Genomic DNA, 16,614 nt, shown 5'->3' with positions numbered 1-16,614 from the left:
AAATTTTTCCAACTTTAGTAGAATCCAAAATCCAATAATAGTACTGTACACACTCCTTATGTTTTATTCCCTATGTCTCCTAAAATAACATTACAAAATCTTGATTTGAAAATTTATTTTGTAAAATGAGCATGGGTTAAAGAAAAATTGCAGTGAGGATTTGTAATTCAGTTCATACTGAACAGAATATAGCCAAATGTTTTCTTACAAAGTAATTGAATTGAAGCGCAGTCACTTTTATTAAGAAACCATAAAATCACATTATTTGCACTGTAAAGACATTTTCATATCTATCTGAAAGTATTCTCTTAAGCAATACCAGAGACAATTTATAGGACTTGGACAATACTGCCATCTGCAGGCAAAATACGTTTCATCACATGTAAACACACACACACACACACACTCATGTTTGTTTTTGTGAAAAGTGGGGACATCCCATAGGCATAATGGTTTTTATACTGTAGAAACTGTATATTCTATCGCCATTCACTAACCCTACCCCTAAACCTAACCCTCACAGGAAACTTTGTGCATTTTTACTTTCTCAAAAAAACTCATTCTGTATGATTTATAAGCGATTTGAAAAATGGGGACGTGGGTTATGTCCTCATAAGTCACCCTCTCCTTGTAATACCTGTGTCATACCCATGTCATTATACAGAGTTGTGTCCTGATATGTGACAAAAACATGCCCACACACACACACACACACACACACACACACACACACACACACACACACACAAACATATATATATATATATATATATATATATATATATATATATATATATATATATATATATATGTATGTATATGTATATGTATGTATATATATGTATATATATGTGTGTGTATATATATATATATATATATATATATATATATATATATATATATATATATATATTTATATATATTTATTTATTTGTAATTTACTTTCTTATATAAATTGCTGTATTAATTAGCTTCCTGCTCGAGTGCAGTTGTAATAAATTATTACAGTTGTAATAAACGTAACAGTCCATTTCTGTGAATACAGCACAAAATAGTGTTTATTGGTTTATATATATAGTCTAAGAGAAAACATTATCTTGATAATTTTCCTTGCCAAACATAGCTTTGGAATTAGCCGTTGATGTGTAAAAACATCTGTACGCAACATTCCAGGTTAATTTTAAGCTAAATCATAGTTTATCAAACAAATCTAATAGGTTTAACAACAAAACATAAATTTGATTGGTCTCTTATGCATTAGTCAAAGTTCGCGAACGTTTATCGTTTTCGTGGAATGAAGCAGTAAACCTTCTGCAAAGTTCAAACAGTTCACATCTAGAAAAAACTACAAACGTCAGGAGCGATGAGGTCACGCGACCAGAAGCCACCGTTGCATCACATCCGTTTTTACCACCTGACTGACGAAACATGGTGAAATGAAAGTAAAATCTGACGTGTCCTACTGTTGATAGCTAATATTAGGACTCGAGATCGCTTCTTTTACTCACAACACAGCATCCAAACCAAGCGAAGGAACCTCACGCCTCCAAACTGGAGCTGTCATCCAGATATCATGGTAAGCAATTTGATCCTACAGAGTTATTGTTTATGCAGTCTAGTAACTTTACGTTTACATTTCAAAGTCATAATATAGCTTTTATGGCATATATAGTGCATTCATGACAGTTTAGTAGGGATAATAGATTAGTTATTTATAGAAAGCGATAGATTCTAGAAGGTTTTTGTGTGTGTAACGTTACCACCATCCATGCATGATAACGTTACTAGTTTTATTACCAAATTAAACAAAACAATTCTTGTTATGATATTATGCCTGATTTATGAATTTACATAAAATACGCAACTAACGTTAAATTTAATTAACGTAATCGTATGAAATAAGAACGAGAGGTTTAGTCTTTGTGCGTTAGCTTTATGCTAACGGTATTCCACAGTATTTGTCTACAGATTGTAAATACACTACAGCCTAGACTTTTACAATTCAGTTGAAAGTAGACGAAAAATTAGTCCAATCGGATGCTCTCAAGAATGGAAATGTCCCTCTTCTGTACTACCTGCAATATGTTTGTCAGTTTAAGCAGCAGTCTGTCAAGAAATATAAATATAAACCATACGGATAAAACACTGGTTCTCTTTGTTTAAGGATGTGGTTGTGTATTTTAGTTGCTAATAATCCGCTATATGTGTTTCAGATGCGTAACAGACATAGGGGATCCAATCTCGGCCTGCTCCTGCTGGCCTCTCAGGTTTTCCAGCTGGGAATCGACAACATCCCACCTGTCACTCTTGCAACTTTGGGCCTGAACGTCTATTTGTTTCTGTTTCCTTTCAAACCCCTCCTACAGGTACATGTTATTATGACCCAAACACTAAAAATGGGTCACATCGGCCAGTAGTGGGTCAGTGAAGAAAATTTGCCAGCCTTTAAATTAGAATTAAGGGAAGTTGTAGACAGTACTTAATGTTTTTTGGTATCGCAGACGTGTTTGAGTGTTCGAGAGGCGTACTGGCACAGAGACTGGAGTCGTCTGCTGCTGTCGCCGTTTCATCATGCGGATGACATGCACTTGTACTTCAACATGGCCTCGCTCCTTTGGAAGGGCATCAAACTGGAAAGGAAACTGGGAGGCGCCTGGTTTGCATACCTGCTCTCGGTCTTCTCTGCGCTCACCGGATTGGTCTACCTGCTCCTGGAGATGGGTCTGACACACATGACAGAAGACTCATCATATAGTTTGCAGTGTGCAGTGGGCTTCTCAGGTATGTTGGATGGATTGCACATGCTTTGAATTAATTATTTTGTATTTTATAACGTTTATAGAATGTCATGTTTTCCTGCGATGCAAAGCTGAATTTTCACGAGCCATTACTCCAGTTTTCAGTGTCACATGATTACTTTGACATTATAAAAATGTCGATTATTTGATTAAAGAACAGCATTTATTTGAAATAGAGATTTTTGTTACATTATACATGTTTTTACTGCCACTTTTGACCATTTAATATATCCTTCCCCAATTATTATTATTTTTTAAAACTTACTTTTAGATGGTAATGTACATGTAGCTTTTACGAAAACATTATTACTGTACAGTAAATGTAGTTGGTGGAAAGAATAAAAAGGAGTAGGCAAGAGAAATCAATTGATTCGTATATGTTATTGTTATATTTTTCTACTAAGAAATAATGTGTTTGTGATTGGTTTCAGGTGTTCTGTTTGGGCTGAAGGTGGTGAATAATCATTATCATCCAGGAGGGACCACATACATCATGGGGCTGCCTGTTGCCAGTCGCTACACCTGCTGGGTAGAGTTGGTCCTCATCCATATCATGAACCCTGGGTAGGCATTAAAGATGCTAAACTAAAGTTTTTTTTTTTTTTTAATAAACATTTTGATTAGTCACAGCTTGTATTAGCACACATTCACATACATGTCTTTGCAGGACATCATTTGTCGGACACCTGGCTGGGATCCTGGTCGGTCTGCTCTACACAACTGGACCACTAAAGAGCCTCATGAAAACCTGTGCAGGTATCAACATTTTCAGTGTTTTTTTTTTTTAAAGTGTGTTTGACATTTTCTCTGTTAATATGTTTATACACTACCATTCAATAGTTTCAGTTCTGCATATTTTCTTAAGGAAATTAATGATTTCATTCAGCATGGATGCATTCAATTGATCAAAAGCAACAGTAAGCATATTTTATGTTACAGAATATTAATAAATGTTCTTTAGAACTTTCAGAGTCACAGTTTCCACAAAAACATTAACTGCTTTCAACATTGATAGTAAGAAATGTTTCTTAAGCAGTAAATCTCAACATATTAAAATAATTTCTCAAGGTTCATGTGATACTGAAGATGAGTAATTATGCTGAAAATTCAGCTTTTCAGCTTTGCATCACAGGAATTAATTCCTTTTTAAAATTAAAATAGGAGCATAAGAAATTTTCAAAAACATTGACATTTTTACCAAACACCAACTTTTAATTCAACAATTAATGCATCCAGCCAGATTAACAGCCATGACTGTGTCATTTCAGGTTTTGTGTCATCTAATGGGCAATATGGATGGCCACGAACATACTACAATTCATCAGGTAAAAGCTCTAGCAAAATATTCATTTAGTTATAAAGACTGCAATCTGTTTTGAATCACTTCCATCCTTGAAATGGCTCCGATATTTAGAACCAATAAAGATGAAATGATTTAGGGATTGATTAAGTAGACATTTGTAGCAATGCTTTGTTGACGTCCTCGGGATCCTTTATTTGTATGTCTGTGTCTGTACAGGATACAGTGGATATGGAAGGGGGTATCCACCAAACTCCCAGTATGGACAGCAGTCGTTTAATCCCGGGCACTATGGTGCCCCCTACAGTCAGCCCTCTGCACCGCCCCAGCATCCATATACAGCAGGTCTGTCAGAAGATGAGCAGTACGAGGCAGCTGTCACGGCCAGCCTGTATGACCGAGGTCAGGTGGTCAAAATGACCAGTTGATACTTTTAAAAATGCTTTGTCATAAGCAATTATGTAAAGAAAAGTATAATATATATATATATATATATATATATATATATATAGATAGATAGATAGATAGATAGATAGATAGATAGATAGATAGATGGATACTGGGAAGTCGTGGCCTAATGGTTAGAGCGTCTGACTCCCAATCGAAGGGTTGTGAGTTCTAGTCTCGGGCCGGACGGAATTGTGGGTGGGGGGAGTGCATGAACAGCTCTCTCTCCACCTTCAATACCACGACTTAGGTGCCCTTGAGCAAAGCATCGAACCCCCAACTGCTCCCCGGGCGCCGCAGCATAAATGGCTGCCCACTGCCCCAGATGTGTGCTCACAGTGTGTGTGTGTTCACTGCTCTGTGTGTGTGCATTTCGGATGGGTTAAATGCAGAGCACAAATTCTGAGTATGGGTCACCATACTTGGCTGAATGTCACTTCACTTCACTGTCACTTCACTTCATATTTTTTATTTATTTTGTTACAAAAAAATTATATTGTGAAAAAGTTTATTTAAAAAAGTGAGACTTTCATAATTCTAGATTCATTACATGTAAAGTAAAACTTTTTTTTTTAAATCACATTTTAATAATTAGAGTCAAAAATCCAGTATCTCAAAATATTAGAATATTTCCTAAAATCAGTAAAAAAAAATATATATATAAATAAATTAACAGGAAAAGGGAACTTTTTCACGATTGCTGAGATGCGGCAACAAAATCATCTCGTGAGACAGAGATTATTGGAAATAATCACAACACAACTAATTTATTCCCATGTGTTTTTGCTAACACTAAAGCTGCAGAAGCAGACTGATTAAAGGAATACTTCACCCAAAACTGTATTCATCCTCAGGCTATCAAAGATGTAGATGAGTTTGTTTCTTCATGGGAACAGATTTGGAGAAAGCATTATCATATTAGCATTACATCACCTACAGTTTGAATGTACAGGTGCCGTCAGAATGAGAGTTCAAACAGCTGATAAAACATCATGATAATTCACAAGTAATCCACATGATTTTCATACAAACACACAGCTTTTCACTTCACAAGATGTTAATTGATGAACTGGAGTCGTGTGGATTATTGTGATGTTTTTATTAGCCATTTGCACTCATTCTGATGGCACACATTCACTAAATAAAATCCCCTGGTGAGCAAGTGATTTAATGCTAAATTTCTCAAAATCTGTTCCGATAAAGAAAGAAACTGATCTACATCTTGGCTGGCCTGAGGTTGGGTAAATCTTAGGTGAACTATCCTTTAATTCTTTAAAATACTAGAAGGTACAATTTGTAACATTTGTTATTTGATTTATAGGTGGTTTTACGCAGACTAGTTCATCACATGGCACTTATGTCCACTCAAACCCAACTCTTGAAGAGATCCGCCTGCGACGGCTTCAGAGGTTTAACAGATGAACAATTGGAGAACGTGACGTAATGATAATACGAACAGATTTTTCTTTACATTTAAAAGACAATACTAACAACCGCTCAGAGCTAGCGGAGAAGATTCCTCCACTGCTGACTGGGTGCGTCATTGAATAGCTTTTATGATGTCATCAGGGGGAGGTTTCAAAGGCCGTTCCCTGTATTTTTTATAGCAAAAAGTTTGTATGCACATTTGTTTTGGCTTTAAATGCTGATCTCTTTATATGAACGTTAAAAGTTGAACATTAATGATGTGAACATTCATGACATGGTTGTGGATGAGAGTGCCTTTTGCAATATGTTGAATGTACAGTAATTTGATTTTGTCAGTGTTTGCCATAAAGTCTTACTAAATGTATGTGAAATCTCTCAACCTTACAGCAACTGGTTTTTTCCAACATTTCTTCCTAAGTAACTTGTACTTTGTTTCTTAATAAAGTATATTTTTGTAAATGAACAATAAATCATTCTTATTCTGGTCTGTTGTAGCTGGTTTTACATTGGTTCCAGGACTCGCTCTGTTCATTTGGTAAATTATAAAATATGTAGTAAAAGTTACATTTGTACTAATTAAGATTAATAATTACAAATGTATCAGTAAACATGTATTATTCAAAACACAGTGTAAGAGAGACTTCCTGTAATTAGATGCATAACATATACAATACACTTCTTTACAATTTTTGAAGAAATTAATACTTTTATTTAGCAAGAATGCATTAAATTGAGCAAATTTACAGCACATATACTTACAATGCTACAAAATATTTCTTTATCAAATTTTCTGGTGTTTTTAACTTTTTATTCATCCAAGAATCCTAAAAAATGATCAGTTCCACAAAATGAGAAAAAGTATTGCAAAAAAAATCTTACACCAAACTTTTTAACAGTACTGTATTTATAATATTTTTTGTATAAAGTCCAAAAAATGTGTTTTTGTGTATATATATATATATTTCGGGATGCTGATGCGCTCTTGTCAAAAGGTGTTAGTTTTAATTATATGGAGTTACGTAAAAAAAAATAAAAGAAAGAATATACAGTGGGTTTTATTAATGGGAAGAACGCACCAATAGTGAATGTGCTTAGTACAGAGTGTCTCCTAAAAATCAACAATAGTGTATAAAAGAAGTGTATAAACAATGTAGTGATGTGAAACGTCATTAGATGTCTCGGTTCAGTAGGTTTACATATTCTTTTTACCAAGGTATTTTTTGCATGTTTTACAAATATCACAATTTATTAGACGTTTAATACACTGTGAGAGTTAAACCTGATTGTTAAATGTAAAAATGCATGTGAATAAGATCAAACTTCTTCGGAAAGCATTTTAACAATTTGTGTTGTCCTTAGGTGTGTCCATGCTCAGTTGTAACAGTACAGTCCTCAAGACATCAAAACGTCCCTAAAGAGTAACAGCGAATTGCATTCTAACCACAAAATCAGACAAAAAGACTATAGTCACCTCTTTTAAAAGGGAAAACATTTTTCATTCACTGTTAAGTTTTTAATTTCCATCCAAAATAGCACCAAAATATCTCTAGCTAAATAAATACTCTTGACATTTAGTAAAAATATAAAGCAAAGCTGTTTTGTCAACAGTGCAATCATATGTAAAATAAATCATGTTCAAAACAAAAATGCGTAGGAGCCCTTATGTTGACTAAAATACTGAAGGTGTTCATTTCATTTAATGGCTTGTGTTAGTGGGAAAATATATCTAAAAAAAACTAAGCAGGAAAGACTTTCAAGTCTTTTAATAATGATAAATATGATCAATGATGATAAATGGGAAGTTGAATGGGAACAGTCTTCTCACAAACACCAGAAGACATGGAAATGGCTATTTTATATATATATATATATATAAAACTGGAGTAGGGATTCAATCTTCAACTGGCTGACAGTGTGACCTGCCAGTGGCTGGCTGGCAGTGACAATCAGCTGCCAGTTGGGATCACGGCCATTTGGACAATTTATTTGTAATAAGCCTCTATAAAACGTCGACAACTTAAAAGACTAGATCCATGAGAATATTCAGGTGCATCTCAATTAATTAGAATGTTGTAGAAAAATTCACTCTCTCAACAAATTAGAATATGGTGACATGCCAATCAGCTAATCAACTCAAAACACCTGCAAAGGTTTCCTGAGCCTTAAGAATGGTCTCTCAGTTTGGTTCACTAGGCTACACAATCATGGAGAAGACTGCTGATCTGACAATTGTCCAGAAGACAATCATTGACACCCTTCACAAGGAGGGTAAGCCACAGAAATTCATTGCCAAAGAAGCTGGCTGTTGTTCACAGAGTGCTGTATCCAAGCATGTTAACAAAAAGTTGAGCGGAAGGAAAATGTCTGGAAGAAAAAGATGCACAACCAACTGAGAGAACCGCAGGCTTATGAGGATTGTCAAGCAAAATCGATTCAAGAATTTGAGTGAACTTCACAAGGAATGGACTGAGGCTGGGGTCAAGGCATACAGACGTGTCAAGTAATTTGGCTACAGTTGTCGTATTCCTCTTGTTAAGCCACTCCTGAATCACAGACAAACTCAGAGGTTTCTTACCTGGACTAAGGAGAAGAAGAACTGGACTGTTGCCCAGTGGTCCAAAGTCCTCTTTTCAGAGCAAGTTTTGTATTTCATTTGCAAATCAAGGTCCTAGAGTCTGGAGGAAGGGTGGAGAAGCTCATAGCCAAAGTTGCTTTAAGTCCAGTGTTAAGTTTCCACGGTCTGTGATGATTTGGTGTGCAATGTCATCTGCTGGTGTTGGTCCATTGTGTTTTTTGGAAACCAAAGTCACTGCACCAGTTTACAAAGAAATTTGGAGTACTTCATGCTTCTTTCTGCTGACCAGCTTTTTGAAGATGCTGATTTCATTTTCCAGCAGGATTTGGCACCTGCCCACACTGCCAAAAGCACCAAAAGGTTTTTCTTTTCATTCTTTTCATTTGTTATTTTTCATTAAAATTAAGTTGTCTATATTTAGTAGATTGTGTTTAACACACAAAACTGATGATCAGGTGAACACACAACAGAAATAGAAATTTCACATTGATTTAAAAAAAAAAGAAAAAAAAAAACGGAGTTGGAATTGGTTCTGAAAAAATAGTGTTGTTGACCTACCACTGGCAGCTGCCAGTGACCTGACTGGCAGATGCCACCAGCCACTTGCTCCTGCCAGCCAGTTGTGGATTGTACCCCTACTGGAAAACAATGAAATAAGGTGGTGTTTTAACATCTAACTACTGAGTGAAGTCTTATATCCTCCTACATTTTCCTCCATATTGACCTGCTAATGATAATGATAATGCTTTTATCACATGGACATACATATCCTATAACCCAAGACAACACTAAAATGTTTGTTGGTTCAAGCTGTAGAATCTGCAGACAAATTAATTTTTAGTTCCCGCAGCTTGTTGACTGAAAACATCTATCGACCTAGTGGTTGTAGTTCATCCAGCAGAGCATAGCATTAGCAAGGCTAATATTTCCCTTAAGTAAATTAACTGTGACTTTTTTCCCCAGATTTATTTCCATTTATATAACCACGTTTAATTTGTTGTTAGCTACCTGATCTAACATATTTTTTTAGATCATTATTTGTATTTAAACCACAGTTAATTTTCATAAGGGGCATACTGCTAACATGAGTTGAATGCCGCTTAAGCTGTCTCTCTCTAATGACTAAATATTCCCAATCATTTTACAAATCAACAGCTATAAAATAATGTACTGGATTCTTGAACTCAGTTAAAGAGCAATAAACAGTAAAGATATTGTCACATTAGCAAAATCTCGGTAATATTTGGCAGGGGAAAAAAAGTCTATTGCTAACAGTGCAGTGAACCAGTTGTGAAATCTGCGTTGTAAATCTCACCTTTAAGTGAAATCGATTTCTATTGAAAGGACTGAATTCCAAATGTGACTGGATCTTAATTCAGCACAATGCTTGGTTTAAAATCAAAGCATAGAAAACTTTGGAAAGAAAAACAGTAATTTGTTGATTTCTATACAGAAAAAAACCCATACCTACCGGTCACAGCAATAGCAATTTAGCTATCTGCCTCTACCAGACATTCCTATTTGATTTCACTGGATCATGGGAGTTTTGTTCTCAAGGTTCAGTATTAATGATACGTTCTGCTTAAATACTAATGATTGTAATATCAATGCAATATTGCGTTAATATTTTGATGTGCGCAAATGAAATGCTTGCTGATACTAAGGAGAAAAGGAACATTGGTATATAGGTATTTGTGCAAATGGTCTTTTTGCTAGCACCAAAATGTAATACAAACAAGTAGACGAAGAAAGTCATGTTAGACTGAGCTATGTGGGAACGAATCCACTGAAGTAAAAAGACCACAGCCTGTAGTTCAACAAAAATAAATCACAAATTATGTCCTTTTTCTCTTCTCCAAAAAAAGTGACCAAAAGCATCTCAATCACTTCCATTGCGTTGACCTATTGGTGTGCATTCTCAGTGCAGTGTTTTTTTTATAACGGCGTCGTCTTCATGCAGACGCTGCATGAGCTGATGCTGTTGCGCTGGTTCTGTCCGTTGATCACAGTACCTTGGGGAACCTTGTGGTGCATGTTCTCTCTAGTCAGCCAGTAACTGAAGAAGGTGGGGGAATACTGGCATGTGCCATACGAACCTTGGCACTCCACGAACGGCTGGCTGCGGAAGTTCGACAAACAGCTTCCTGTTGATGACAGAGACTGTCCACCTCCCTCGTCCCCTGATCCTGTATGCTGGAACAAAAAATAAAGATGCATCATGTGATTTGTTCAAAATGTAAAGTGAAGTCCCTTTCGCTCACCAAGGCTGCATTTATTTGATCAATAATACAGTAAAAACTGCAATATTGTGAAATATTTTTACAATTTTAAATAACTGTTTTCTATTTTAATATATTAACAGATTTATATAATTTATTTCTGTGATGCAAAGCTGAATTTAGTATTCAGACTTTAGGATTATCATTCGATTAAAAAGTTCAAAAGAACATTAGAAGTTACATTTCTGTAAAATGTAAAATTATGAATCAATTAAATGTATTTTAAAGTATTAATTTCTTGTACAACATTTTGAAATCAAATGAGAAATACATTTAATATCAAAATATTTTTAAAAAGTCTCAATTTATCTCAAAAAAGCCATTTCATTACTAAAAATAAAAATGAACTAAAATTAAATTAAATATAAAATGTCCACTAGTTGATTTCACTGGTTAAAAGCTAGCCAAATAAACATTTCACATTTTTTATTTAATTTAACAATGCACTGAAATAATTTAAAAACTGAAATAAATTAATAAAAACTATACAGGCATTTTTAATATATATAAAATAATAAATGAAAATTTTATATATAGTCAATTCTGATTTCATGTGTACTTTAAGGCCTTTGCAGTAGGAAACATCTAAATCTAAAACATCTCAAAAACAATTCTTATAGGCAGCTTACTAGGGCTTGGAACACAGTCATACTTGGTTTCCCTTACCATGAGGAATGAATATCCAGACCATAGTGTGCTCCAATCAGAAGGACAGATTGGTTTAGTTTCGTTTTGACTGTGTAATGTAATGGTTGGCGATGACGCCTCACACACCACACATCTGCTGATGTGTTCTTTAATTTCCATTCCCCTCAGAATGGAATTCATTGGAATTGAGGCAGTTGTAGAGAGCCAATAGGATTTGTCATTGCGACTGGCATAATCACACTTGTTCATATTACAGCAGGAGAATGGCATGGTGCTGAACATACGCAGACATGAACCTGCCTGGCCTGTGAAAACACAAAAATAAGTTTAAATGTTGTTATCGCTGTTATTAGAATTAACTAAAACTAAAAAAAAAAAAACTAAAACTTTCCACTGAAACCCTTAACGTTAACTGAAAGACATATAAATAATTTTAATTTCAGCTATTTGAAAAAGTAGAATTAAAATTAAAAGAAACACCAATGAATAAAAACTATATAGACATCTTAATAAAACTCATAAAAACTACACAGAGAATAAATACAATTAAAATTACAATATAAAATATTTTTTTTTTTATGAATTTAAAATATTAGAAGTAAATAATAGTATCTCAAAAACATGGTTGTTATTTAAAATACAATACAGATTAATTTAAAAATAAAATGAAATCTAAAACTTCTGCTAGCTGCTAAAATATCATTTCACATTTTCATTTAGTTTAACTATGCACTAAAATTAAAACTGAAAAACATAATAAAATAAATACAAATATATTATAAAATATAATAGAAAATATAATAAAAATACATTAAAATATTTTAAATACAAAAATGTAAATTAAATAGAGAAAAACACACAACAAAATTACTAAAACTTTAACCCCCCCCCCCCCAAAAAAAAAGAATAATAATAAAAATTTTTTTTAAAGGATTAAAAAAAACTATAGTATTTCAATGATACTAAAATGGTTGTTATATAATCTGTTCAAAAACCAAGTTAGCAGCATTTTACAGAATCCTAAGTACTTTAGAGTCTGAACATACCCAGGTCTTGTGTGTGTGCTCTCTCTTGACCCTCCAGATATAGCAGGCTGTAGCCATTCCATAACGCTCTTAAGCCCTCAGGACAAGTGGGCACTTCCTCAGACTGGCTGTGCTTCACCAAAAGAAAGCCGGCAGATGATGTGCCAGGGGGACCCTGATCACCATCTGGCCCTGGGGATCCTGGGAAAGAAAATTAAATGTATGGACAAATGGTTGGGTTAATGTGAGTCACTCTGGATGAAATATCAGCTAAATGAATGAATGCAAATGTACTGGATGAATGATGGCAGGAGCAAAAGGCTCAGTTGGTTAAATATTGCAAGTTGTTAAGGATACACACAAACATACCCCGACTGCCCCTTTCTCCTTTGTCGCCAGACACTCCAGGGCTTCCAAGTTCTCCAACTGGTCCTTCTGTCCCAGTAGGTCCAGGGAATCCAATATCTCCTTTTTGTCCCTTTATACCTGAGCAAAAAAGGCAGTGTTCATTCCAAACACAAACATTTACCCTCATCTGCACTTCTGCATGTTCACACCTCAAGATTTTGACAACCAGCAAGTAACATAAGTTGAAAGAATGAAATCATATTTTTTCATAAGAAGTGCTTCAATAATCTTTGTTCATCATTTTGACAGTGTTTTTTAGTATATTTCTGTTTTATATAAGGTTTTAATCTAATATATATATTTTTATGATCAAAAATATATTTAGAATTTAGTTAACTCTGGTAAGAATTGGAGATGTTTCATGATCTTATAAAAGCAAACACCTGCTGTTAAACTGATTTGTACCTTTCAGACCCCCAGAGCCATTAGGTCCATGATCACCAACATCCCCAACCGGGCCAGGTGCACCAAGAGCACCCTTAGGTCCAGGAGAAGGGGGACGAGAAGAAGGAAGTTTGACAGCCCCAGGCTCTCCTTTTGGCCCTACAAATACAAAGGGAGAAAGAAATTGAAAGTGAGGGTATAAATCATAACTTTACTGATTGATAAGACGGTGAGTTTGATGATCTGAAGCCTCTAATGACCTGGGACCCCTTTGTCTCCTTTTGCGCCCCAAAGACCAGGGGGTCCACAATCTCCTATGGGGCCAGAGGGTCCCGGAAGGCCCAAAAGTCCACTTTGTCCACTTTCACCTGTGGAAAGATAATAATAAAACAAACTGAATGACAAATGGCGAACGTAAAGTGGACACAAAATATTTTGGATTCATATGCTAATCTTTTAATGAAGACTATTTCTTTTACCTTTTGGACCTTCTAGGCCGTCAGACCCTGGGAGGCCACTGGGCCCATGGATTCCTTTTTCTCCTTTATACCCTGGCGAACCAGGAAAACCTGGTTCACCAAAATCACCACACACTGTGAACACACTGCCTGCCTCTCCTGTCTCTCCCTTGAGCCCTGGAACATAATACATAATTCAATGCATAGACACATAGCTTACATATGAACATTACAGCTTGTCTTCCTGAGTTGTAGCAGTGCTATCCATTCTATTTGTGTGCATCATTAGTGCTTCCAAATGACCACACACACCTGGAGGTCCATCTGTCCCAGCGTATCCCCGTTCTCCACTGGGTCCAGGTTTAGGAATCTTACATTCTTCACCACGAAAGCCTACAGGACCCATTTGACCAGGGTCTCCTATATATAAATATAAAAAGAGAAAACGATGACATTGTGGATTAAAGTAGATCATGAAAAGTGTGATTATGCTTCCTGATATATTTTTTTTTACAATTCTGCTTAGTTAAAATATTGAAATTAGCCAACAGTAATCTATAAACAAAAGTGCATTAAAAAACCTTTGGTTGGAACACATTTTTGAATGTTATGTTTAACAAGGCTACATTTATTTGATTAAAATACAGCAATAACATTAATATTATTATACTATTTGAAAATAGCTAGACATTTAGCAATTTAATGCATCTTTGCTGAATAAAGGAAACTTCTTAAAAAATAACATACTTTTGAACTGCATTTTTATGAATCTTTAAGGGAATTCTCCTGTACAATTATAAACAAACTGTCTCTATCAGTTATGAGTTATGAGTTATGTACCTTGGCTTCCACACTGTCCTTTTGGACCTCGGACACCTGTTTGTGATGGACCTTGTAAACCTGGGTCTCCTGGAGTGCCCTTGTCTCCAGATGGTCCTATATTGCCCCTATACCCACTTAAATCCTCTCCTGAAGGACAACAAAAGAGAGAGGGAATGAAAGGGATGTTTTTCATCTGGTAATTTCAAAACTTCTGACAGCACAAACAACCCCGATATCCCACCTCGATATCCCATTTCACCCTTGTCCCCCTTCAGGCCGTCAAGTCCATGGAGCCCTGGGGGCCCCGGAGGTCCTGAAAGAGGAAAACAAATATTAGTTTAAAACATTGTCCTAGTTTTAAAATGAGTGGCAGTTTGTTTGTACAGAGCATAAGCAGTCTAACCTCCAAGGCCAGTGGATCCTGGGTTTCCTTTAGGGCCCAGTTTACCTGGAGGCCCCGGAGGACCTTCTGGACCATGTCTTCCACATGGACCTGGGGGCCCAACCACTCCTGAATAGCAGAAGGCGCATTAATATGGATTTAAGAAGATGTGCATTCACAGATGTGTGTATCTGCTAATTCAAAGCCTGGTCTATTTTACCTGGACGTCCAGCCAGGCCATTGTTCCCAGGTGGTCCAGGTGGACCACAGTTTCCCCTAGGCCCGGGTGGGCCAGGGTCACCCCAGTCTCCCTTTTCACCAGGGGGAGCTATTGGGGAGAATGACATTGTTTTTACAGCTCTATCATTTTTTCCAATGCATTTCTGTACTATAGAAATACATATTACAGTACAAGAACGAAACAGGACAGTAGGGTGAACATTACCTGACACTCCTCTTTCTCCACATGGCCCTATCTCACCTGCTGGTCCTTGCCAAAAAATAGATTCACCTTTGTCACCTATACAAGAAAGAACAAGAAGGTTTTGAAATTAATATAACTTGATTGTGTAGTCGTTGAATATGTACACGTACACCTTACAAGGGTTTGGAGTCAGAATGACTTTTTTTGTTTTGTTTGTTTTTTTAAAGAAACTGGTACTTTTATTTAACAAGGATGCATCAAATTGATCAAAAGTGACAAGTACCACTTATTGCTTGTAAGTTAAGATTTCAAATTAATTTGATTATATTAAACTTTCTATTCATCAAAGAATCCTGGAAGTTTTGCACAGTTTACACAAAAAAATAAAGCAGAACTCTTTTCAACATTAATAATAAAAAAGTTTCCTGAGCATATTCGATTGATTTCTGAAGGATTTGTATATATAATATTTAACAATATTATCTTTTTTCTTGTATTTTTGATCAAACAAATGCAGCCATGGTGAGCTTACATTTTTTTTTTTCAAAAACAATAATATAAACTTAACTAATTCCAAAATTTTGAAGGGTTATGTTGGTTTGAGTATGCATTTTACCTTTAGGACCATCAAACCCAGGGAAACCAGGGGTTCCTGCCAGACCAGTCATTCCAGGATCACCCTACAAAGAAACAAGCATTAATGCCTATGATTTACATATAGCCACAGTTCATTTTTCATTAGTCCTGTTTATGTAAAATATCTATCTGTCAGGACAATCAAACCAATAACACAATTTAAATAATTTGTCAAGAATTAAATAAGATTCATATTCAAACAAGAACGTCCACTCACCGGATCACCATTATACCCAGGAGCTCCTGCAATTCCCCTTGGCCCACGTTGCCCTTGGACACCAGGCTGGCCAGACAACCCCGGAAAGCCTGGTGGTCCACGCTGGCCACTCTCATACCCTGAATGTCCATTACGTCCGGGATACCCTGGTTGTCCAGGCGGCCCTGGCTCACCCTTATTACCTGGAAGAAAATCACAGCATGCGATGAGAATTTTTTTTTTTTTAAAAGGTTAAAAACCAATCCAGGATTTGAGTATTTGTTACAGATTTACCCCTTTCTCCAATGACCCCACTCTCCCCATTAGGTCCAGGTGACCCTAGTTTGCCCTTCACTGGCACTGAAATCATCTCTCCCAGAGATCCTGGAGGCCCACTGCATCCT

The 16,614-nt window shown here is 35.8% G+C and overlaps 2 protein-coding genes across 5 annotated transcripts in view; one reads left to right on the top strand and one right to left on the bottom strand.

Moving 5' to 3' along the window:
* Positions 1 to 1,303: 1,303 nt before the first annotated feature.
* rhbdd1 (rhomboid domain containing 1) lies at positions 1,304 to 6,457 on the top strand. Of its 2 annotated transcripts, none has more exons than XM_026282099.1 (8): positions 1,304 to 1,576; positions 2,214 to 2,366; positions 2,502 to 2,781; positions 3,230 to 3,362; positions 3,466 to 3,554; positions 4,067 to 4,123; positions 4,318 to 4,443; positions 5,867 to 6,457. In XM_026282099.1, the coding sequence occupies exons 1-8, from the start codon at positions 1,574 to 1,576 to the stop codon at positions 5,965 to 5,967; spliced, it is 942 nt and encodes a 313-aa protein (XP_026137884.1). In that variant the 5' UTR covers positions 1,304 to 1,573; the 3' UTR covers positions 5,968 to 6,457. The 2 variants fall into 2 exon arrangements, with proteins under 2 accessions (XP_026137884.1, XP_026137882.1); XM_026282097.1 differs by having other exon boundaries at positions 4,318 to 4,500.
* A 2,212-nt stretch (positions 6,458 to 8,669) lies between these two features.
* Positions 8,670 to 16,614, bottom strand: part of col4a4 (collagen, type IV, alpha 4) — a 58,834-nt gene continuing 50,889 nt past the window's right edge. For 2 of the 3 annotated variants that reach the window (XM_026282095.1, XM_026282094.1), the window contains 16 exons: positions 16,505 to 16,612; positions 16,232 to 16,413; positions 15,995 to 16,058; positions 15,400 to 15,474; positions 15,175 to 15,282; positions 14,976 to 15,083; positions 14,814 to 14,885; positions 14,591 to 14,719; positions 14,063 to 14,170; positions 13,772 to 13,927; positions 13,553 to 13,660; positions 13,314 to 13,451; positions 12,870 to 12,986; positions 12,522 to 12,701; positions 11,494 to 11,780; positions 8,670 to 10,741 (listed from right to left, as the gene is read on the bottom strand). In XM_026282095.1, coding sequence (XP_026137880.1) covers positions 10,484 to 10,741; positions 11,494 to 11,780; positions 12,522 to 12,701; positions 12,870 to 12,986; positions 13,314 to 13,451; positions 13,553 to 13,660; positions 13,772 to 13,927; positions 14,063 to 14,170; positions 14,591 to 14,719; positions 14,814 to 14,885; positions 14,976 to 15,083; positions 15,175 to 15,282; positions 15,400 to 15,474; positions 15,995 to 16,058; positions 16,232 to 16,413; positions 16,505 to 16,612 — 2,198 coding nt within the window. In that variant the 3' untranslated portion in view covers positions 8,670 to 10,483. The remainder of the gene's footprint in view (positions 10,742 to 11,493; positions 11,781 to 12,521; positions 12,702 to 12,869; positions 12,987 to 13,313; positions 13,452 to 13,552; positions 13,661 to 13,771; positions 13,928 to 14,062; positions 14,171 to 14,590; positions 14,720 to 14,813; positions 14,886 to 14,975; positions 15,084 to 15,174; positions 15,283 to 15,399; positions 15,475 to 15,994; positions 16,059 to 16,231; positions 16,414 to 16,504; positions 16,613 to 16,614) is intronic. The other variant, XM_026282093.1, reaches the window with a different exon arrangement.

This window comes from Carassius auratus, chromosome 15 (genome assembly GCF_003368295.1).
Source record: "Carassius auratus strain Wakin chromosome 15, ASM336829v1, whole genome shotgun sequence".
Classification (NCBI taxonomy): domain Eukaryota; kingdom Metazoa; phylum Chordata; class Actinopteri; order Cypriniformes; family Cyprinidae; genus Carassius; species Carassius auratus.
The sequence above is the reverse complement of the archived record's forward strand: the minus strand, read 5'-3'. Positions and strand labels throughout refer to the sequence as shown.

Bases quoted from the DNA above. Each gene is read 5' to 3' on its own strand.
- rhbdd1 (XM_026282097.1), top strand. The intron at 3,363-3,465 runs GTAGGCATTAAA...ATGTCTTTGCAG, and splicing joins ATCCATATCATGAACCCTGG to GACATCATTTGTCGGACACC. The intron at 3,555-4,066 runs GTATCAACATTT...GTGTCATTTCAG, and splicing joins CCTCATGAAAACCTGTGCAG to GTTTTGTGTCATCTAATGGG.